The 24,184-nt window shown below is 34.7% G+C and overlaps 1 protein-coding gene and 1 pseudogene across 10 annotated transcripts in view; one reads left to right on the top strand and one right to left on the bottom strand.

The window, feature by feature from the left end:
- The window catches only part of MYO9A (myosin IXA), a 217,363-nt gene that overhangs the window by 115,821 nt on the left and 77,358 nt on the right, over nucleotides 1-24,184 (bottom strand). For all 10 annotated transcript variants that reach the window (XM_074233066.1, XM_074233060.1, XM_074233061.1 and 7 more), the window contains 3 exons: nucleotides 17,005-17,094; nucleotides 3,373-3,489; nucleotides 2,197-2,331 (listed from right to left, as the gene is read on the bottom strand). In XM_074233066.1, the coding sequence (XP_074089167.1) occupies nucleotides 2,197-2,331; nucleotides 3,373-3,489; nucleotides 17,005-17,094 (342 nt within the window). The remainder of the gene's footprint in view (nucleotides 1-2,196; nucleotides 2,332-3,372; nucleotides 3,490-17,004; nucleotides 17,095-24,184) is intronic.
- Nucleotides 14,471-14,553, top strand: LOC141523167 (U6 spliceosomal RNA; annotated as a pseudogene).

Genomic DNA, 24,184 nt, shown 5'->3' with positions numbered 1-24,184 from the left:
TAAACAAAGACATGGCCCAATGTTTTTTGTCTTTCTGAATTATGCTATTTCTTTAAAAATAAGGATTTCTACTTGGTGTGGGGTAGAGGAAATTCAGAGAGCAGTGATTCATATACAATAGTTTTCAAATGCCCATATACATAGAAATATGAACAGATATATATATACATATATACATATACATACAATAAAAAAATGCGTGTTTATTATGTTCACAGTAAAACGGAAAATTTAACTTTAGAAATGGAGAAATAGGATGAGTTAAGTATCATCTATTGTGCTCTCTGTGGAAACTCCACCTAGAATAATTTCAATGAACTTCCAGAGAATATGCTTATCTCCTAAAACATTTATTCTAATTTTTAAAAAGTAGTTATTCAACTGTTCATAGAACTTTATTTTTCCCATTTTTCATCTATATGTAATGACTTGCCTAAGATCATCTCTAGGTAAACCCATTGAAATAAGATAAGGAGATAACCTTCCAATTTATATTAAAGAAAAATTCAATACAGAATATTTCTCATTATATCAAACATAAAGTGTCCCAAAGGCTGTCTGCAATGGAGAATACCATCTGTATCCAGAGAAAGAACTGTGGAGTTTGAACAAAGACCAAGGACTATTACCTTTAGTTTAGGAAAAAAAACCTGATGTCTTATTGTCTGATCTTGCTATCTCTTATACTTTATGTTTCTTCCTTAAGGATTTCATTTCTGTCTCATCACATTCTATTTGGATCAATGTATACCATGGAAACAATGTAAAGACTGGCAAATTGCCTTCTGTAATGGGGGGGGGGGGGAGTAAAATTAGGGGAAAAATTGTAAAACTCAAAAATAAAAAAAATTTAAATAATAAATAAAATCTTAAAAAAATAAAATAAACTGTCTCAAAAGTCTTAGTGCAGTTTTAACATGTAAAACTGCACTAAGACTTTGGGGACACTTGCTTATCCTGGGTTATTCTTTGCCTTGTCCTTCCATAATCTTGCCAGTCCTGTAGCATTTTCTCAGGAATGGTTTGACAGGGAAGGGACAAAAGTGGGGTAAAGAAAGGAGGAGAAGAAAGAGGATAATCAGAAACTGAGACAGAGAAGTTGTCAGACACCTGGTTAAGGGAGCAAGCAAGCAAACAGTTCAGATCTTCTGGTCCATTCTGGAGATCTCAGAGGACAGTCAACAGCAATATATTTCTGACTGGTAACACAAAGATTCAGACAATAGCCATAACATGGGAAATGAATAAAGATGTCATGCAAAAATAGCCCAATGAGATTAAAAACATAAAGGTCTCATACTCAATGAAATCATTGCAATAGCAGTTTTTATCATAGCAGAGAAAAGGAAACAAGATCAATACCTATGACTAGGGGAATAATTAAAACTAAGGTTCGTGAAATGTAATGGAATAAAACATTGATATGAGAGGCATTACATATGAAGAATTCAGAGATTCATGGGGAAGACATGCAAAATACTGAAAAAATGAGGCAAGCAGAACCAGAAAATGACATACACAGTTATAATATAAACAGAAAGAGGTGAAAAAAGATTCTAAAGAATTCAGAAAATTCTGGGGTGGCTAGGTGGCGCAGTGGATAGAGCACTGGCCCTGGAGTCAGGAGTACCTGAGTTCAAATCTGGCCTCAGATACTTAATAATTACTTAGCTGTGTGGCCTTGAGCAAGCCACTTAACCCCATTTGCCTTGCAAAAACCTAAAAAAAAAAAAAAAAAGAATTCAGAAAATTCACTTCCTTTCCTTTACTACAGCATTGAAAGAATGAGTATGGAATTTTATCTGTACTCTCAACATTCCACTTTTGTTTGGTTCAACTGCTTTAATTTTACCTGTTTTAACTTTATTACAAGGCAGAATTCATTAAGTAGAAGGGAAAAGGAAGAACAAATTTAGAAATGAATGCCATGATATTAATAAAAATAAGAATAATTTATGGAAAGAAACAAACAGTGATTGTTTAAAATACTGTTAAGCCCCATTTGAGGGACCAAGCATTATTTTGCATACAAAATTATCTTTGTGACATGCCTTTAAAATAAGTTTTTACTTTTTTGCCTCTGCTTTAACTTGAAACTATGTTAACACAAAAGAAAGATATTCAAGTTTTGGGAGTCTAGATCTAAAAAGATAAAGACTGTGTCTTACATAGAAGGTTAAACATTTTGGCACTTACCTGCTCCAGATGGAAAATGTGTTGATTAAAGTAGTGCTGCAAACGTTCATTAGCAAAGTTGATACAGAATTGTTCAAAGTTATTGCTTTGATAATCTTCAAAACCAAATATATCAAGTACTCCAATGGACAATGTCTTGGAAAAAGAAATTATGTACATTTACTATTTGAAAAAAATACAATAAAAAGTTGTTGAAACTAAGAGAGTATGGAAGTCTCTTTCTTTTTTCTTTTTTGGTCCCAATGAATAAAAACAATTGAGGAAAACATACAAACATGGGGTCACATGATAAATTAACTTAGGTTTTGTTTGTATACTTTCCTCAATTATTTTTAATCACTAGTTTTAATCATAGTTTCAATTAAGACAATTCAAAACCAAAACATATCAATAACATTTTGAAAAAAATGTTCATTGACTGATAGTAACTTAATCTGTAAAGTAATGGGAGTCAACAGCAGGTGATATTCTGGCAACATTATGTAAGGTTAATTGTAATACAGTAAACAAATCAGTTCAAAAAAACATCCATTAAGCATCATTTACATACCAGGCTCTCTGTTACATGTTGGTCTGCTGGTAATTATCAAAGCTGATACAAAAAAAATATGAGTGTGTGTATGTATGAGGGACCACAGAGAGCAACATTGATGAGGGATGGTCAAGATGAGGGACGAGGAAACATAACGGGAATAAAAGGGCAAAGTAAAAAAGGTATTGCACGGAAGAAAACTTCATAGAATAGCTATTAAGGGATAAACAATCCATACAAAGCTGCTATAAGGGTATCCCAACACAAAATTTCCACTGATAGTCTATAAGAAAACAAGAATAATTAGTTTTTTGGAATAGCTATATGAATTTAGAAAAATAAGGGGTATTCCTGAATTAATTTATTGGTATAAAAAATTATCTGAGTAAACAAATATATCACAGAACTCACATTAATTTTTATTTACTCACATTTAAAAACTATGAAATAAGGAATTTTATGTCATAGTTTAAATGAGTTCTCTTTCCCTGTGTAAATAAATGATTAAATAAATGAAAATGCAGCTGAACAATATTTCTGCCTATAGAAAATTATTTTTTTGAATTATTAATATTGAATGTTGCTCAAAAAAAAAAGGAATTTCCCAAGCAAAAAATGAAAACAATTAAAGTTCAATTATTTACCTTGGAACTCTCCTCCAAATCTTTAGTGTCCAAAAGTGCATGATTAATTCGAAAAACTATCCAGTCAAAAAGGGCGCTATATAAAGATTTTGCCAAAGAATCTCTCACAGTAACAGCCTATTAAAAGAAAACAAAAAATTAGAAAGAGAAATTGGAATTGATCAGCAATATTTGTATTATTGAATCAATCGATATGCATTTAAAAACACCTCACAGTGGGAGTTATGGCTAGATCGGCCACATTTGCTAGTAAGTGTACAAAATAAATGCAAATTAATTTGGAGAAAAGGCTCTAAGAAGTTAAGGTCAATACTGATGGTGAGAGAAGTGAGCAGCACCAGGACAACACTGTATACACATAACAGCAATATTGTGAAAACATCAACTATGATGGACACGATGCCTTTTGGGGCTCAAAGTCAATTTTAAAAAAAAATTTATTTAGGGGCGGCTAGGTGGCACAGTGGATAAAGCACCAACCCTGAAGTCAGGAATACTTGTGTTCAAATCTGGTCTCAGACACTTAATAATTACCTAGCTGTGTGGCCTTGGGCAAGCCACTTAACCCCATTTGCCTTGCAAAAACCTAAATAAAAAAAATTTATTTAAGGCAATGGAGTTAAGTGACTTGTCCAAGGTCACCCAGCTAGGCAATTAAGTGTCTGAGGCTGGATGTGAACTCATATCCTCCTGATTCCAGGGCCAGTGTTCTATCCACTGCACTACCTGGCTCCCCCTCAAAGTCAATTTTAAAAGATTTATGATGGAAAATGCTTTGCAATCTAAATGAAGAGCAAAGCACACTATGTTCCCTTTGAAAAATATCTTCTTTGTTTTTTCTTTCTCATGATTCCACTTTCACAACATGACAAATATGGAAATACATTAAACTCAATCTTTATCAGATTATGCTCTGCTACAGGGAGAGGGGAGGGAAGTAGAAAAATATGGCTTTCAAAACTTACAATAAGATGAATGTTGAAAACTATCTTTGTATGAAACTGGAAAAAATAAATTTAAAAAAAATTTGGAACTACGTGCTACACTGTGCTTTAATCTGCTATAAAAGTGTACAAACTCTTTAACCTAGCAATACCAACCAGTAGGTCTATATTCCAAAGAGATCAAAGAAAAGGGGAAAGGATCCATTTGTACAAAAATATTTATAGCACCTCTTTAAGAATTAGAAAATAGTAGATGTCCATCAAGGAGTGGCTGAACAAGTGGTTGAAATGTGTTGTGTAATAAGAAAAAATAAGCTTTTGTTTCATAAAAACCTGGGAAGACTCTTATAAATTCCAGCAAAGTGAATCGAGTAGAAATGGAATATTTTACATTTTAAGTGCTATAAATGCAATTATGATCAACTCTCAAACTGAGAAAACTAGCTAATTCCAAAGGACTTATGATGAAAAATGCTATCCATACCTCCAGGCAGAAGAGTGATGATCTCTAAATGTAAAGTATGCTTTTTAAACTTTATTTGGGGGATTTTTTTGTGGGGGGATGAGAGTCTTGTTTTTTATTGCACCATGGCTAATATGCATTTTACCTGATATCACTACCTAATCAATATCGAATTACTTGCCTTCTCAAAGAAGGGGGAGGAGGCAGGAAGGAAGGAGGGAGGGAGACTATTTGGGACTCAAAATATCGCTTGCCCAAGGCCACACAGCTAGGTAATTATTAAGTGTCTGAGGCTGGATTTTAACTCAGGTACTCCTGACTCCAGGGCTGGTGCTGTATCTACTGCGCCACCTAGCTACCCCTAATTTTTTTTTAACAGTAAATAAAATATATCTAAAAATAAAAAATAAATGAAACAGTCCTTTTAAAAAAAAAAGATGTGATGGGGCATTCTAGGGTACGGGAGACAATGAAATTTATGGAGAAAGGAGATGGGAGTATTGTGTGAGGAACATCAGTTTGGTTGGACTGCAGAGTTCATAGAAGTAACAGGTTGCAAAAGATTTAAATACCTAAGAAAAACAATTTATATTTTATTCTAAAGTCAAGAGAATCACTAAAGTTAACAGCAGAATGACTTGTGATTTTTTAGAAAAATCAGCTCTGTGTAGACACAAAAGTTGCAAAGCTAGGTGACTGGAAGCATGATGGTACTCTCGATAGAAAGAAACAGCAAAGTTAAAAAGAAGCATGAGATTTAGTGAAAAGGTAATGAAAAAGAGGTAGTTAGGTGGTACAGTGCTGGGTCTGGAATCAGGAAGATCTGAGTTCAAATCTGACCTCAGACACTAGCTATGTATGTGACTCTGGGCAAGTCACTTCACACTGTTAAATCTCAGTGTCCTCATCTGGAAATTGAGTTGAAGAAAAATTGTGAAACTACTCCAGAATCACTGGCCTCAAATAGGGTCACAAAGAATCTTACCCAAATGAAATGACTAAACAAATGATAAGAAAATTTCTTTTCAAAAGATTCATTTTCTTCAATGGAAACCTTGCCTTTAAGTCCTCCATTATCACCCAATTTAACCAACAAAACACACTCAAGAAAAATTGATTATTTTTTGTAGTGGTAAATGACATAGAATAAGGGCATTTCTCTTTTTGGCTCTAATGTATTCCCGCAACCTTAAAATATCATATTCATTAAAATCGTTATGACATCATGACAATGGGCTGGCTTAGGTCATGAAGGAAATTTGAAGCTCTTGACAGGTTCTATTAAGTGGGAATATAAGTGGAGTCTTGATATCAAATTGTATATATATCATTTGATAATGAACAATGATAAATTCAGAGGGATTATTACCAGGTTGTCCATAGGATGATTCTTTTGTTACTGCAACATTTGAATACCATAAATGTCAAAGATCTGCTTTGGTAGAGGGAATACCAATGAAGAAATCACAGATCATTAAAGTATTAAAAGAAATGTCACCCTGAAAACTAGATCATCAGAAATAAAAGCACATTCTTATCTTAAGAAATTGTTTAAATGAAGTATTGTGCTACTGAAATTTTTTTTTAAAAATTAAAAAAAAAAAGAATGTGATCCTGACACTGAGGAAACTGTTCAGCACTTATCCCAGGGTATAACATATGTCAATATTTTTATGATGATGGTTCATAGATATAATAAATCCATAAATATTGAGATGTCCCAGGGAATTCAAGCTGCAATTTACCAAATAGGCAACAGAAAGATTTATAATGCTTATAAATTTAATTTTATGGACAAATTACATGCAAAAAAAAAAAAGCAAGAGAGATTCCAAAGAAATATACAAACAGGAAAAAAAAAGAGGTGGACTGGCTAGGTAGCAAGAATGATTACAGATGAACAAGCATTCATGTAAATGTCATTAAGACCTAGAGAAAGGATTTCACAGTTCAAAATGGACCTTTCTGTGGGAAATTTCTTATAAGTCATAGATTTAGAAGACATATTTTAAAACCAGAGAGGAAGGGAGAGTGGGTGGACGTTATGATCTCTCTCACTGGAGAGAATGGTTAAGATTGCTGGGATGACAGATTCAATATAGTTTTTTCCAAAAAAATGCTCTTGCCTAAGAATAGAAAATTAATCAAGATATCTAAAAATATGCAATAAACACCAAAATTTTTTTTTTCTTTTTAGTTCATACTTGTGATTGCATGGCTGTTGATGTCTCCTAGGGAAGGAGCTTCCTCTACTGCTCAGACTGAAGTGCTTTGGCCAGGTTTCCTAAACTGTGGTTAAAGTACGCAGGCACAAAAATGAAACATTTCTAGAATCACTTAGGATTTTTGGTAAGCTTCTGAGGAACCACAAGGTTCCACCAACTTATCTGAACAATGCTCTTTCTCCCCCGTTCCAAAGTCCACCCAAACCATCCTTCTCTCTGCTTCTCAAACAAGGATTAGGAGACTATTTCATCTTTGATCTTGTCCACTGTTGATGAATACAACACCAGGTTCATGCGAGATACATAATTTTTATCAACTTGGCAAGCTATTGTGGAGGTAAATAAAAATAACAGTTTCCTAAATAAATAAAAAGTAGTAAGATGTAGAGCTGGGAGACTGGACCTGGGATTTCATAGTATTTCCCCTTTGAAGGAAACCTCCTCTACTAACTGCAAGTCCCATAAGTACTGTAAGCCAGAAATTACACTTGAACCCACATTTTCTCAGTGTATAAAATAATTGCTTTTTATAGCTTAAACTATTAAGCAGTATTACTGTTATTACTTTCACCTTCAATGGCAATTCTCAAACTTCCTGTCTCAACATTCATTCTTAAAAATTGAGGACCATTCAGAGCTTTTGTTTTTGTGGGTTATACTTATTGTTATTTACTGCATTGAAAACTAAAGCATCTTAATATGATTATGAAAATAGTTTAGCCCTTATAGACTTGTAAAAAGAGTCTTGGAAGTCACTGGTTACCCAGACACACTTTGAGGGCCACTGTACTAGAGGAAGTAAACTAAATTATATGAACATTCTGTTATAAATGAAATTAAGAGATTTCAGACAAATTTTAGGGGTCACTAGGACCCCCTAAAAGACACAAAGAAATTAGGAGATTTGTTTTTAGAGTATGCAAGCTAACTGAACACATGATGGTTTCGATGTGGAAATTTTGGAAATATGAAATGAGATTTAATGAAAAATATCAAAGGTTTGCAGATTACTTAAAACCTCCAAGATATACTTGATTAATGGTGTCCTCAAGAAAATAATCAGAAGGCTTGGAGAAGGTTAGAAACAAATTTCATCAAATAAAATTAAATTTGTTTCATCTTGATAAGAAATGAGCTTACTGATCTAAGAATCATTTCAGAATATATAATCAGATCATCTGTCAGTTGGAGAAAGTCCAAAGTCACCAAATTAGGAGACAGGAAAAGGATGAGAATATTAAAAAATTACAATAACTCCAATCAATCTACTTAAAGAAGTCAATACTGAAAAACAGAATGTTCCTTAGATTAACACTATTTTGCATAATTTAATTATAAAGCATTTACCAAAAGAATTCTGAAAACCATCAAAGATCCAAACCCTTGATTGATTTGTCAAGTAATTTCCAAAAGCAACATTGGTATAGAATATAAATCCATTTACAAAACACAAGAAACATGGAAGATTATGAACAGTATTTTCCAAAGAAGAATAAACAAACCTGCAAAAAAAAAAACTGGTGTGATGTCAAACAAAATTCAAATAAACACATCATAATCTACAGATGAAATGGATAAAAAATAGAAGAGATTGTGTGTTTCAGTGTCCAGATTTGTTTCCTAATGCCTCAGTACTTGAAGAGCTATATAGAAGATGAAATGGTCCTAAGAAGTATCTGGGAAAATGGCCAAAGCCAAATATAGTCAGAAAAAAAAAAACCAGAGAAGTAAAAAAAAAAAAATTCAAAGAGTGTGAAAAGAAAGAAGAGTCCAAAAGAATTGAAAAAGATTATGGAAGGCAATGTGAGGAATGTAGAATGTTTGGCTCCCACAGAATGGGGGGGGATTGTTAGTGTACATTACAAAGACTGGGGCTGGCCTGTGGCTGTTGGTACCTTGTCTGGGGTATGTGAGTGTAAGATGCTCCTAACCAATCATTAGGCTCCTTACCCCGGGGGAAATCAAAAATCAGCTTCAACTAATCAGGGGTTGACTTAGGGTCTGTATCCTTGTCCTCTGTGCCTGCTTAAGGAGGTTCATGCATATTACTGTTCCTCCCCTGTGCTTATTAGTATAATGACCAGGGTGGGGAAAACATATTATTAGAGAATGGCATTGATTTGATTGTATCCCCAACTAATGATTGACATAAAAAAAACAAGCAAAAACAAGCCTTTCAAACTGCAAATAAGACTGGACTTTTCCTAATTCAGGGCCTTTCCTTGCTAGAAGTTAATAAAAGCCATTTTAATCACTCTGGACTAATTATTTATTATTCTGAGCCACTGGTGACAGCAACACATCGACATTGTCATTAAGATGGTACTTAGGGGCAGCTAGGTGGCATAGTGGATAAAGGCCTTGGAGTCAGGAGTACCTGGGTTCAAATCCGACCTCAGACACTTAATAATTACCTAGCTGTGTGGGCTTGCCCAAGGCCTTAACCCCATTGCCTTGAAAAATCTATTAAAAAAAAAAAAAAAGATGGTACTTAGAAACTACTAGTGGGGACTTTTAATGCCAAAATGGTAAGATGGCATTCCCCTGAGGATTCCCAAATTCCTTCCAAACTACTTTGAAAAAAAGACCATAGAACCAATTTTGGGAAGTAGCTTACCAGTTCCGCAGGAATCACTGGAATGGGAGGAAAGCCTGATTTAAAAAAAAAGGCCAACAGCTGTGGGCCCCAAAGCAGGGGGCCTGTAAGAGGACTCTGATTCTAAGGGTGATCTACCAGCAAGTCAAAATATCACGGCCCCATTAGCACCCCAGGCTGGCAGCTAGCCAAGGTCCTATGAAAGCCAACAGCAAGGCCCTGAGCCCTGGACCCACAACCAAAGGGCTCTAAAACTGTCCTACCCTTTGACCCAGCAACTTTTTTTTTGGCAAGGCAATGGGGTTAAGTGGCTTGCCCAGGGCCACACAGCTAGGTAATTATTATGTGTCTGAGGTCATATTTGAACTCAGGTCCTCCTGACTCCAGGGTCGGTGCTCTATCCACTGTACCACCTAGCTGCCCCTGACCCAGCAATTTCAAAGTGATTTTTTAAAAAATGGGAAAGGATCTATTTGTAAAAAATTATTTACAGCAGCTCTTTTTGTGGTAGTTAATAACTGGAAATTAAGGAGATGTCTATCAATTGGGGAATGACTGAACAAACTGTAGTATATGACTATAATGAAATATTATTGTGCTATAAGAAAGGACAAGCAGAATGATTTCGGAAAAACCAGTAAAGGCATATATGAAATGATACAAAGTGTAGTAAAAAGAACTAGGAGAACACTGTACATACAGTAACAGCAGTACTGTATAATGAGGAACTGTGAGTGACTTGGCTAATCTCAGCAATAGAAAACAATCCAAGATAATCTCAAAGGACTTGTGATGAAAGATGCTAAGTGCCACCATCAGAATAACTAATGTTGTCTAAATACAGAGTGAAATATACTATTTTTCACTTATTTTTACATTATGACTACTGCATAACATGACTAATATGGCTATATTTTACATGATTACACATGTAAAATTTATAGTACACTGCCTACCAGAGAAGGGAGCAGGAAGAAAGGGAAGGATAGAATTTGGAACTCAAAACTTGAAGGAAAAAAAAAAACTAAAACTCAAACATATGTTAAAAGTTGTTGAAATTGGATTACTGTAATGTAATTGAAGGGAAATAAAATACTTTTTAAAAAAGTAAAGGAGAAAAATTACTAGTTTAGTAATTCCACCAAAAAGGGAAATGAGTCCATTCTGTACCAAGTATAATCTTAGTGGAAAAAGCAGAACATTCTTAACTTTAGTTTTCTCTCATACTTTCAGAAAGCAGTATTTTCACAGAAATGCTCAGAAAGTGTAAAGGAAGTAGAACAGAGTGCTAAGAGCAGAGTGCTAAATGGACTTTTGAAAAAAGAAAGAAGACCTAAAAAAAATTTTTTTATAGTACATTCTCAAAAATTACTCTTAAGGCAGCTGAATTTGTGAGGTAATTGCTTGGGAAGAGAGCTTGAAAAACTAAAAATGGAATGGCCTAAGACTGGAGCAGCTAGGTCTCACAGTGGATTGAGCACTGACCCGGGAGTCAGAAGGACTAAGGTGCAAAACTGATCTCAGACACTTAATAGTTACCTAGCTGTGAGACCTCAGGCAAGTCCAGTAATCTTACTGCCTTACAAAAACAAAAAACAAACGAAAATAGAATGGCCTAAGGCCAAAAAATATTTCAAAAAAAGAAAAGAATACAATTGAAAAACTACATACTGGTGACTGGGAAAATGTGAGAACAGATCATTAGTAAACATTTGGAAAAGAAGGGATTGCAAAGAACCAATATATTTCATGCCAAACAAATTATTTCCTCTCAATAGGATTGCCAAACTTGAAAAATAAAGGAAAATGGTGTAGATACAGTTTGTGTGAATTTCAGGAAAACACTCTGACAAAGCATTTTAAACTGTTACAGTAGACAAGATAAAGATTGAGTGGATGAAAGTTTTTTTAAATAGCATGTTTCCAAACTGTTTTCCAGAATGGTTGAACCAATCCAAACTTTCATCAATATCCTATTAGTAGTGTACTTGTCTTTGGAGCCCCTCCAAAACCATTTTCCAGCAATTCTCTTCTCTGCAAATTTATGAGTGTGAGGTGAAATCTCAAAGTTATTCTGATTTTGATTTATGTATAGCATTCTTTTCTACTATGGGTGCTAATAGTTTGCAACTCTTTCTTGGAGAGATGGTTTGGTCATAGCCTTTGCCCCCTTATCTACCCTAACTGGAAAATGTTTCTTGGTTTTACAAATTTATATTAGCTACATGACTTATCAGATCTTGATCTAAAATATGTGTAGCAAGTTTCCCCCTTAATCTACAGGATACCCTTTTATTTTAGCCCTATTGATTTAGAGATTTTTATTTATACAGAATATGACCTGTTTTATCTTTTCTAATTGTCTCTACTGCTTGTTTTAAAACCATCCCATAATGATAGCTAGAAAAGGTACCTAAATCTTATTCTCCTCCAATTTATTTATAATGTTAAGCAATAAGAATGCATATCCTTTTTTGAGTCCCTAATTTCTGCCAGTGAGGAACAGTTTTCTTATCAGTTCTTGTGGAACATGAATTACTTTCATAAGTAATGGCTCTTCAAAGAAGTAGCAGTCTATAGAGGAAATACATGAATACATAAAATGTAAAATATGAAAGTCCATGAAAAGGGAAAAAAACAAGTGGTGAGCTGCAGAGGAGGGACCCGAAACAGACTGAGAGGGGAAGTTCAGGCCTTTAAGGCTGCTACTCTGCCCCCAAACTCACTGCTCAAGTCTGCACGTCCTCAACTCCTCACCCGGCATCAGCGGACCTTGTCTTCCTAAGTCCACAGCTTCAGGTGCACTCATCCCTGAGTTACATCTCTTCCCTCTCCTCTCCACCCTTCACCCTAATGAAAGCCTGATATCCCTGATATCCTGGAGAATGTGATGATCGCATCATCTCCACCATTCAAGAGCTCCAGAATGGCTCTGGGTCAGAGCGCTCGGTGCCTCTGGAGCCCCAGTGTGGAGCCCATGCCCTCAATCTCCAACCTGACCCCTCTTACCTCAGTGGGGTCTGCCACACCCACCATTCCATCTACCATCAAAACCCCTCAGCCCCGACTGAGCCAAGCTTCCCTTTCCCACCCTTGGCTCCTTGCAGTCCTTTGCCGGGACCCCCAAGGTCTTGGGGGCAGCACTTCCTTCATCCTGGATCATCAGTTTCCACCCTCGTTAGAGACAACTAAAAGGGGTCTCTGATCGACAACCACAGGAAAAGCAATCAGGCACACTTTGGCCAGTGATTTTCCACAGCAGATCAAATCGAAGTCACTACTTAAGAGATGTGGAGACTATAAATCCTTTGTGCTGACTGTTTAACTGATTAAACAAAACCATCTGAATCAACAACATGATGCAATATTAGCAATAACAAGAGCTGATACACTTTAATTTTAAACTATCATATCATTTGATGCAAATACCAGCACTATGACATAGAGGCAACTATTATCTCCACTTGTGAAATAAGGACGACAAAAAGATGTAATGTCTTTTTCATGTTGACAGAGATGATTTTAATTGTCTGTTATCTGTAAGTCCAGAGCTCTACTCACTCTACAATGTTCACTCTAAGGTTAGTCAAAAGAAAGCTAAAAAATAGTCTTAAGATGTCTCCTCCATTTATATTTTAATATCGGAGAACAATGGTGTAAAGATCCCTGAAAGTTAAATACTGAATTTAAAAACCATAAATGAACATCCCCTGGGTTCTTTTATTTTATTCATTATTTCCCCAGTACACTTTCACCTGTTTGGGCTGTATGTGGGGCCTACAAATAGTGAGTTTGACACTTTTGTTATATAATATTTCTTGTCAGATGCGAGGAATCCTTGGGAAATGAATAACAGGAAAACATATGCACTTCAAACTAATAGTCTCACATCTTAAAGGATGTTTTTAGCCAAAGTACAAATGAACAAGGGACATCTATGGGACACTCTAATAAATAGATTAGTGAGGAAAACTCAGCTAGAGTTGAACAAGGAGCGCAGGTCAGCGTGGCCCTCAGCACAGCTCCTGTCTGGGAAATGGAAGCAGGCCTGCGGAGCCACTTAGCAGGGGGCTGCCTGCAGTGGCTCCCAGTGCGCTCAGCACACAGAAGGTAAGGGGGGGAGACTGTGAAGCTTCTCCTCTGTCCCTGGGACAAGACCCTGGCGCTTTGTTCACATTCAGACCCTGGTTGCAGTTTAGGGCCCTATGGCAATGGGGTGTGCCAAAAATACTCAAAAGCTTAGAAAGTACTTCAAAACTAGGGCACAAGTTGGGAAAAGGAGTAAAGAGGGAAAAAAAAAACCTGATCATAGATAATTACTTTGGTTCCATGGAAGATCAAAACATATATTCAGAAGATGACAAAGTCAAAGCTTCTGTATTCAAAGCCTCCAAGAAAAATTGGAATTGGGTTCATGCTGTGAAGTATGAGAGGTAGAGGAAAAATTGGAAAGAAAAATGAGAGTGATGCAGAAAAAGCATGAAAACCAAGTCAGCAAATCAAGGAGATACAAAAAGTGCCAAAGAAAACATGTTGAAAAAACAATTTAGATCAAATAGAAAAACAGTCAAAAAAAGTTAATGAGGAGAATACTACCTTAAAAAGTAGAATTGGCCAGATGGAAAAGGAGACAAAAAAAGCTCTCTGAATAAAATAACTACTTCAAATGTAGAGTGGAGCTGAGGGAGGCTGATGACTTTGTGAGAAATCACAAAACAATAAAACAATACCAAAAGAATGAAAAAGTGCTTCTTCCTTCAGCATGCGCATATATGTGTGTGTGTGTGTGTATGTATGTATATCTATACACACACACACACACACACACACACACACACACACATATACACACACACACACACACACACACACACACACAAATTGGAGTGATACAGAAAAGATTAGCATGGCCTCTGTGCAAGGATGACATGCAAATTCATGTTCCAAAAGAATAAAACACTAGAAGAAAACATGAAATATCTCATTGGAAAAAACAACTGACCTGGAGAACAGATAGAAGAGACAATTTAAAAATTATTGGGCTACCTGAAAGTCATGACTAGGAAAAGAGTCTTGACTTCATTTTTAAAAAATTTCTACAGGAAAATTGCTCTGATATCCCTAGAAGCAAAAGGTAAAATAGAAATTGAGTGAAACCACTGATCTCTTCCTGAAAGAGGAGTATTATAGGCAAATTCCAAAACTCCCAAGTCAAAGAGAAAATATTACAAGCATCCAGAATGAAACAATTCAAATTACAGTCAGGATTACACAGGACTTAACAGCATCCACATTAAGGGCTCTTAGGGCTTGAAATGTGATATTCTGGAAGGCAAAAGAGCTCGGAATGTAAACAAGAATCAACTACTAGCAAAACTGAACATCTTCTTTCAGGGGAAAGGATGGACTTCAAGGGAAATTTCAAGTATTCCTGTAGAAACGACCAGAGCTGAATAGAAAGTTTAATCTCCAAACATAGGACTCAGGTGAACCATAGAGGGGTAGATGAGAAGGACTAACTATGATGAACTTAATGATGCCGAACTGATTATATTCCTGCATGAGAAGAAGATACTGATAACTCATATGAGCCTTCTCATTTAATAGAGCAGTTTGTTTGAAAGAAAGAATATATATATATATATATATATATATATAGACAAGGCACAGAAGAGAGGTGAATATGAAGATATATTATAAAGATGGAATCAATGGGTGAAAAAGGAAAAGAAGATGTAGAATAGGCTAAGATATTTCACATAAGAGTCAAGAAAAAGCTTTTGACAATGGAGTGGACCGGGGGAAGATGGGGAGGGATTGAGTGAGCCTTGGAGCTCATTAGAAATGGATCAGAGGAAACAATATGCACACTTAACAGGGTAGAGAACTCTTTTCTCCTAGAGGAACAAAGGAGAAGAAGGGGATGGGAGACAGGGAACAGGAGGAGAAGGGGGGTGTAGGTGATAGAGGTTAGTCAGATACAACACATTTTAATTGTTTTTTGCAAGGTAGTGGGATTGGGTGGTGTGCCCTGGACCACTCAGCTGGGTAGTTATTGGGTATCAGGGGTGGGATTTGGGCTTGGATCCTCCTGGCCCAGGACTGGTACTCTGTCCACTGTGCCACTCTGCTGCCCCATAGCACACTTCTGAGGAGGAAATGTTGCTATTATTATTCTCATAATCAGTAACTATACTAACGATATTAGCCAAATCAATGATAAAACAGACTACAGAAGGAGGGATGGATGGGGAAGAATGGATGGATGGGGAAGAATGGATGGAGGGAAATATAATCAGCAACAGTGGGAAAAAATATGGAAGTAACTTCCTAGATGGACTTAGGATAAATAAATAATGCAATCCACCCCAGAGTTGGGAGCTGATGGCATCCAAATACAAACTGAAATAATTTTTTTCTCTTTCCCTTTATTTTTTGAGAGGTTTTTATTTTTGTAGGGAGGGGGGGATTACAACAAGACCATTTTAGCAATGTAAAAATAAAAAATGAAAAAAAGTGTTTAGCTTAACTAAACAAAAACAAACACCCATTTCAATGAAAATGGGACTACTGTCCAAACAATGATATATATTAGATACTCAACCCACACAGCTGGTTTATAAGGGCATATGTCTGAGAATAACATTGTAAAAGGACAATGAGTTGGGCCCAGGATAGAACAGAAGCAAGAAAATAGGTAGATTGCCTTTTGGGCAACAGTAAAATGTTTTCAACAAACCCAACCTTCTTCTTGTAATTTTATATACCTTTAAAACCACAGAACATGAATTAAAGTTTCTCTAAGTGCCACAAAGAGACTAATGTAGACATAGGCAGGCAACAGTAGATTATAAACCAAGAAGTAGGAAGGAAAAATAAATGATGGTCAGGATGCCAAGAACAATTTGACTAGAAGAAAAAAAGATTGCATGGACATGGGGGGCAAGAGCTCAAAAGAACTGAAAGACTGTTCATGCTATAAATTAAGCAACAGCCAGTCCATGTGTTTAATTGGTACATACACAATAATCAAAAGATTAATACTGGAGAACAATGGTGTAAGAAGACAATCCTTGAATAATGAATTTAAAAACCATAAATTAATACTGCTTAAGGTTTTTGTTGTTAAACATTTAAAATTTCTGATATTTTTAGTGGATCAACTATGATTGATCAGAAGACATTTACAAAAGAAACACAGCAAATGTGTAATGATATACCATCACTGAAGGAGTAACCAACTATACTGATATTATAAGTCATAGAAATTAAAGTTTTTTAATGTTGCTATTATTCTCATAATCATTAACTATATCAACCATATTAATCAAATCAATGATAGAACAGACTACAGAAATAATTTTTTTAAACATTCAGATATTTGAAAAATGAACCAATACATACCTCTGCTTGTTTATATGGCAAAATAAGCTTTTCACCCGCAGTCACTGTTTTTCTAGAAACCAATGCTTCAAATAGCATATCTTCTTTCACCTAAAATACAAAAATCCAGAGTATTTATTTAAAATATTTGGCAGATGCAAAGTTCACTGAAATCACTGAAAATTCATTTATTCAAAAAGAAAAATATTTTCAAAAACAACATATCTGTGTATGCACGTGTGTGTGTATGTGTGTGTGTGTGTGTGTGTGTGTATATAAAACAGGTGTATAGTAATATGATATGCAGCATGGCATAAAAGAACAGAACACTTGTCAGGAAGACAAGTCCAGGTCCTTCAAGATACACTGGGCAAGTCTCATTAACTCTGTGCCATTTGTTCACTTTAGAAGACTGCAGAGGAGATATGGCCCTGAATTTTTTTAGTGCAATTCCTTATCAGATATACCCTCTACCATTGAGATCACTATATACAAATGACTTTCCCTATATATTGGCTCACACACACTTATGTTCCAAATATATATGGAAGCATACACACATGTGACTATACTCCTTCCAAGATGATATCCTATGAATAATTACTATATGAATCTGACAATTCAATGATTTTCTAGGTTTGGCTAAATACACTATTGCCTAGCATGCATATCTTTACACTGTCCATAAGAATAATGTGAGAGGCCCTATTTAATGCTTTACTAATGTTTGAGTAAACTATATATTCCTTTGATCTACCAGTCTATCCACCCTCTCACAAAAAGGAAATTAGCTTATTTTGGCATTACTTGTCTTGATGTGATCACAACTATTGCATTTTAGAATGGTCAGGAATAATTCACTGGTCTTTAGGCAATAGACTCCTCCATCTACCATTCTTGAAAATTGGGGTGCTGGTCCTTGTTCAATTTGCAATGTAAGTCCTATTTTACATGGTCCTTCCAAAATGATTAGTAGCAGCTTAGAAATCACATCTACCAATTCTTTCACTATCAATAAGAAAACAAGAATTTATTAAGCATCTACCATGTGTAAGACAATGTGCTATATGATGTAGAGACAAATACAGAGAATGAAATTAATAATAGTTGTGGTAGCCTCTTAATTATATTAATTATTACTGTACTTTAAATAACAAACAAAAATGTTTTATATGTCCCTAATATCTTTGCTTTCTGTTAAAAATCTAATAATTGCTGCCTTAATACTTTCTGCATTTTACTATGATGGTTTAATTTGTCCTAAATTGGGAATAATGAATCGTGGCAAAGGAAAGGGAATAAATGTCTTAGTAGAATCTACAGAATTTGGCAACAAACTGCATTTAGAACAAGAGGGTGAGGAAGAATGAAAGATGATTCCAAAGTTTGGTGCCTGGATTAACATGAGAATGTTTAAAAGAAAAGCAAAGAACCAGAAGAAAAGAAGCCTTGTTTAGAGACATCGGCTGTTTCCAAATATCTGAAAGGCGGTCACACAGAAGAAAAAATTAAGCTTCTTCATCCAAAGTCAAAAACTATAAGTGTGAAGCAGGGACAAAAGCAGATTCCTTGTTACTGTGATTTAAGAAATTCATAAAAACCAGAGTCAAGAAAGAACAGACATAGGGAGTTTTAAGGATACTGAGTCTAATACATGAGATTGACTGAACTTTGCAAGTCCAACTCTGAGAGCTTCTGTGAATTTAGATTTGTGTCTAGAACACAAATAGACAAAACAACAGTATGAATAGAGGAGAGGGGATGCCAAGAGAGGATATGTGACCTAGAGTAATAATAAGTTTATGTATTTCTTCACTCTTTCACCTTGTAATATTACTCTTTCTCAGTATGTTCTTAGTTTCTATCTTCAATTTTAACAGTCCATAGATTGGAAACAGAATATCTGTCTGGTGAATGAGTAAAGTGGTAGGTACTCTAATTTAAAAAGCAAATAACCGAATATTTTCTTTTTCAGTGGGGGGGGGGGTAAGGGATTGGAGAGGGAGTTAAGACTGTTGTGATACACAACATGAAAAAGAGTTCAGTCAACCTATGGTCTTGATGAAAGAAGTGAGCACAAAAGGGCTCCCGACACCAACTGCAAAAGGACTCTACTATTTCCTCAACAAGACTTCCCTGCCTTACTCTTCCCCATTTTTGTATTCTCTCTTCTATGCTCTCAACTAGAAAAAGAATAAATTTTAAGCAGCCTTGTCAAAAAAGAAATGGTATATTAGGAAATGAAGGTAATATGAAAACAAAAAATAGCAAAAAATTTTTAAAGCAAAAAATTCACAAATACAAAATTAAGATACATTTAAAGCTAAATCATCACCATGGGATAATTATTGTAAAAATTCAAATTATACAAGAAAGTTATGTAAAGTACAACATTTAAATAGGGTCTGGTAAATATATTATTGCAGATTCACAAAAAGTACCAGAGCCTAAATTTAACTTGCCAATTACTGACAAATATTTGAAGCCTATGTGCTCATATTGTGGAAAAAAAAAAACAACAAAGAAAATGTGAGATACACACACACACACACACAAACACACCCCAAGGGTGAAGGCACAAATTAGAGAAAAGATAAACATATGAAACAGTAAGAAAAATTACAAAATTCTAGTCAGTCAAGTTCCCTGAGCAATTTCTGAAAGTCCTCAAAGGAAGCAGTTATTTTCAATTGCTAATGACTTACTGAATTTAATTAAATTTTAGCTACCAAACACAAAAGGTTGAGCACTTGCTTATGAAATACTGTCCATGAAAATTTGTCAGATAATTATGTGGTTTGGCAGTATGCATGGTGAGTATGTCCACGTACATAAAAAAGGGAGCTTTCCCTTATAAGAAATGATTAAGAAAACCTCCATTTCAGAAAACTGCAGCTAATTCCATTCATTTTGCCACAGATTATGAAAGGGATTCTAATACAAGGAACTTTGTCATATATTTATATCAAAATTTATAAACAAACCCTAAAATAGAATGATTCCCTTTAAGAAAAATTCCCTTGGGGGCAGCTAGGCAAAGTAGAAAGAGAGACCAGCCCTGGAATCAAGAGGACCTGAGTTCAAATCCAGCCTCAGATAATTAACACTTAGTTGTGTGACATTGGGCAAGTCATTTAACCCCATTGCCTTGCAATATTCCCCCCCATTCCCTAAAATGATACTATTTATTTTAAAAGGTTTTTTCTCATTGAAAAAAATCTTACTGCTTTGAAATTTTAAACTTTGAAAATTTAATTGAGAAATGTATTCCTACATCTCTTTCACTTAACAGAAAGAAAAAAACTTCTTTCTCTAAGCTCATGAGTATATTGAAGATAGCTCAAACCAGCTCAAGACGATTTAAAAAATTTTCAGTATGAATTAATGCCTCAGGAATTCACAAACATTTTGAATCACAACTGTCTATACTACCTGTCCACTGCAGGTAAATTTATAATTTCCTTAGCAATAACAAATATACATAAAGGGATTGGGGAAAAAAAAAGTAGATCAAAATTTAATGGAAAAAAAGGAAAGGTCCAGAAAAGTCTAAAACAGGGATTCTTACTGGTTTTTGAATCATTAATTTATTTGATAGTCTAAAAGGTCTATGAACCCCTTAAGAATGTTTTAAAAATGCAAAAATAAAATATAAAATTTTAAAGAAAGCCAGTAATATTGAAACAGAGCTAACAAACTTTTTTTTAAAAGCCCACAGACCCAAGATGTAGAACTCCATGCTAACATCTGAGATAGTGATTCCAGGGTAGCACTGGAGTAGCAGGCAGTATAGCAGAAAAGCTATGACATCATTTGTGATTTTCAACAGAGATGTCTGGGTGGGCCAGGAGACTGGATAGGAAAGCAATTTTATCTAAGTTCAGACCTGTGATTAGTTAACCTGGTAAGCTAATCACTGTTGAAGGATTCAGGGTGATGCCTCACAGTGAGGAGCTACTTGTTAGTTCCCTAACACCTCTAATTCCTAGGAGAGAAGGAAGACAAAGAGAAAAGTTAGCTTAAGATACAGGAAATACAGTAAATGAGGATACAGGAAACTGGCCAACTCACACAATAAAAAAAATTGGCACTTTTCTCCTAAGCCCCACTTCTCTCTAATATCCAAACACCTGCTGGACATCTGAAACAGAACTACTATGCTTCTCCTCCAAACCATCCTTCTCTTTAAACTCTTCTCAGTACTGCTATGGCACCACAATAATAAAATAATAAAAAAAAAAATTCCAGTCAAATAGATTGTTTCAAAATCACGTTTGATTCTTCTTTCCATCATCCTCCTCAAATCATCTGTCAAGTTATTTGATCCAATTCCTCCACATTTTTAGCATCATCCCTTTAATAAGCCTACTAAATGGACTTTTGGACTCCATCCTTTACTTTCTCCAACTCATTACAGCATCCAGACTTAACTGTGTCATTCCTCTATGTAAAAATTTTAATTGGTTCTTCTATTGATTATAGCATAATATAAAATCCTCAGCCTGCCATCTAAATCTCTTCAGTCTCTTTTCCACCTTGCTTTCTTGTTTCATTATTTCTTTTCATCATTGTTCCAGCCAAATTGAACTCCTCTGTTCCTCATATATGCCATTCCATTACTCATTTTTGTCTATTTGCACAACTAGGTCTTGTCTATAACATGTGACATATTCTTCCTCACCTTCATCTCATACATTCTCTAGATCCATTTAAAAAAGCAAAACAACCAGAACTATTCGAAAATGTACTAATTCCTTTAAGATTTCCTGATTCCCCAAGTTACTGAACTAACTCTTAAGATTATTTTTTACTACTTTATATAAAATTTGCATTTTCATGTGTACATGGTTCATCTCCCCATTAGAATGAAAGATCCCTAAAGTCACTCTAAGTAGTCTTATTGATGATCAAAGTGATACCTAACAAAATTACATATTCATCCTCAAGTATGATCATATACAATAAAAGTTAGGCAAAAAAGAAAGGTGAGTTGGTGAAAAGTAATCAATTATAAAAAGGAGAATAAAAATATATTTAAATTTTTTTTAGAAATTTGTAACTTTACAAATCAATGGGGAAATTTATTTATTCACCCAAGTTATTAACTCAAAAGAGAAAAAATTTTTATCATATGGGAATTCAGGGGTATTATAAATTCTTGAAAGTTTCTCCTTTCCATTATTCCATCAATTTATTTCAGTTCAGCACAGCAGATAACAATGACATCAATATCCCATATAGAGGTTAATTCACTGTAGTTCAGGGGCATTTTAAAACAAAAGCTACCTATTCCCTGAGTCTCAACCCTAATTTCCACCTTGCCACATCTAGACTTTATAAAAAGAAAATAGTCCCATCAGATAACAGCGCATTTGCATCAGAGTATAAGTCAAAAACAAATACAATATTCCAATAACACTGCTGTGTAAACTCTTGTATATAAGCAAATCCATGATTGATTTAAAATCTTGAAAAAATTCATATTAATCCAATACCATTTATAATGGTAAAAAAAAAAGAAAATTCTATTCAAGGCTTCACAAAAGATTGAACAAAAATGTAATATAATATATATCAATGTAATGGAATATCATTGCCTCATTAAGAAACTATAAACATCAAGAACTAAATTATTTGAAGCTTTATATGAAGATATGTAAAGAAAGGTGAGTCAAAAGGGTGAATCAAAAGACTGCTCCAACTATATGAATAAAAGGAGCAAAAATCAGAAAAAAAGTTAAAAAGTAATCATGCATGTTAAACTTTTTAAATATTCTTTTTACTATATACAAATAATAGATTTTTTAGTTCCATTCATAAAAACCTCTCATTATTTGTTTTGTCCTTTATATAATTTTAAAAACATTTTTACTTTAAAAAATAAAATATACAATTTATAAAATTTCCTTTGAAAGAAAAAAAAAATCTTAGTTGATGAAAATCACTGTCATTTTTTCTAGTCACCCTTCCCTTGCACTCTCTGGCCTGACCCTAACAACACTACTTAGCACAGCAGTTTTAACTAGCTGTTTTTATGACTTGAGTTAACTCATCACTCCAAAAGTTTGGTGATCCCTTGCTCCCAGGTGCAGTATAAGCAGGGACAACAGGAGGGTTAGATCTTTAAATATCAACAACTTTTTTCCCTTAAAAAACACACCAAGGATTTATTGCATCTCTACTTCTTAAGATTCAAAGTACATAATGTGTCCTATAGACAAAATGATACAAGAAAAAAAAATTTAAATAGCATGAAGAAGAGTGAAGGTGAAACAGAATAATCACTAGCAGATGTGAAAACATGGAAAAGATCTATCAATCCCATTATCACAGTCTAGAAACTGAAAGTGGTATCTGTGAGAAAAACTTCTTTGCATTTTAATGAAAAAAGGAAAGCTAAGCATGGAATAAAATGTTAAAAATATATAAAATGTTAGCTATACATATTCTTTGAATTCCCCAAGTTTATCCCTTATTCTGCAAAAGTTTACAAGAATATATCTGTATTAAGTTTTAATAAACTTGGGCCAAACTATCAGATGACACAGTCCACTTACACCCAGAGCACCCACTAAAGGAGGAGTTTGAAGCTTGTAAATGGGACAGTTTTCAGCCCCTCCTAAAAAAGCCTTCACATTAGGTTTCCTGATTTTAATGTAAGTAAATTTCCACAATAGGAAGCATAACCACATTTAACTGAGGGCATAAAAAAAACTTAGTCAAACACAAGTAACTTTGGATTATGTGTACTTCACAGAAGTATTCTTGCCTCTCCCTCCCTCAGTGCAACCAAAAGTTAACCATAATCATGTAAAATTCACAATAAAAAGTAACAGAAATGTATCACATTTTATATTCAGGTACTTAATTTCTCTTAATGAAATGTACACTTATGAATATATTTAAATTTAGATAAATACATAAATATTTATCATTTGAAATGTAAAGTATTTAAAGAGTTTAGAAAATGTAATCAATTACACTAAGGACAAATTAGGGACACCATTCCATGATTCTACAAATTAACGCTACCATCTGTGTCAGAGTCAAAACTATTAAGTTCCATAAGGAAGGGGGTGGCAAGGTGGCACAGTAGATAAGAGCACCTGCCCTGGAGTCAGGAGGAACTGAGTTCAAATCTGGCCTCAGACACCTAATAATTAAGTAGCTGTGTGTCCTTGAGCAAGTCACTTAACCCCAT

Source organism: Macrotis lagotis, chromosome 4 (genome assembly GCF_037893015.1).
Source record: "Macrotis lagotis isolate mMagLag1 chromosome 4, bilby.v1.9.chrom.fasta, whole genome shotgun sequence".
NCBI lineage: Eukaryota > Metazoa > Chordata > Mammalia > Peramelemorphia > Peramelidae > Macrotis > Macrotis lagotis.
This window is presented reverse-complemented; position numbering and strand designations above follow the sequence as displayed.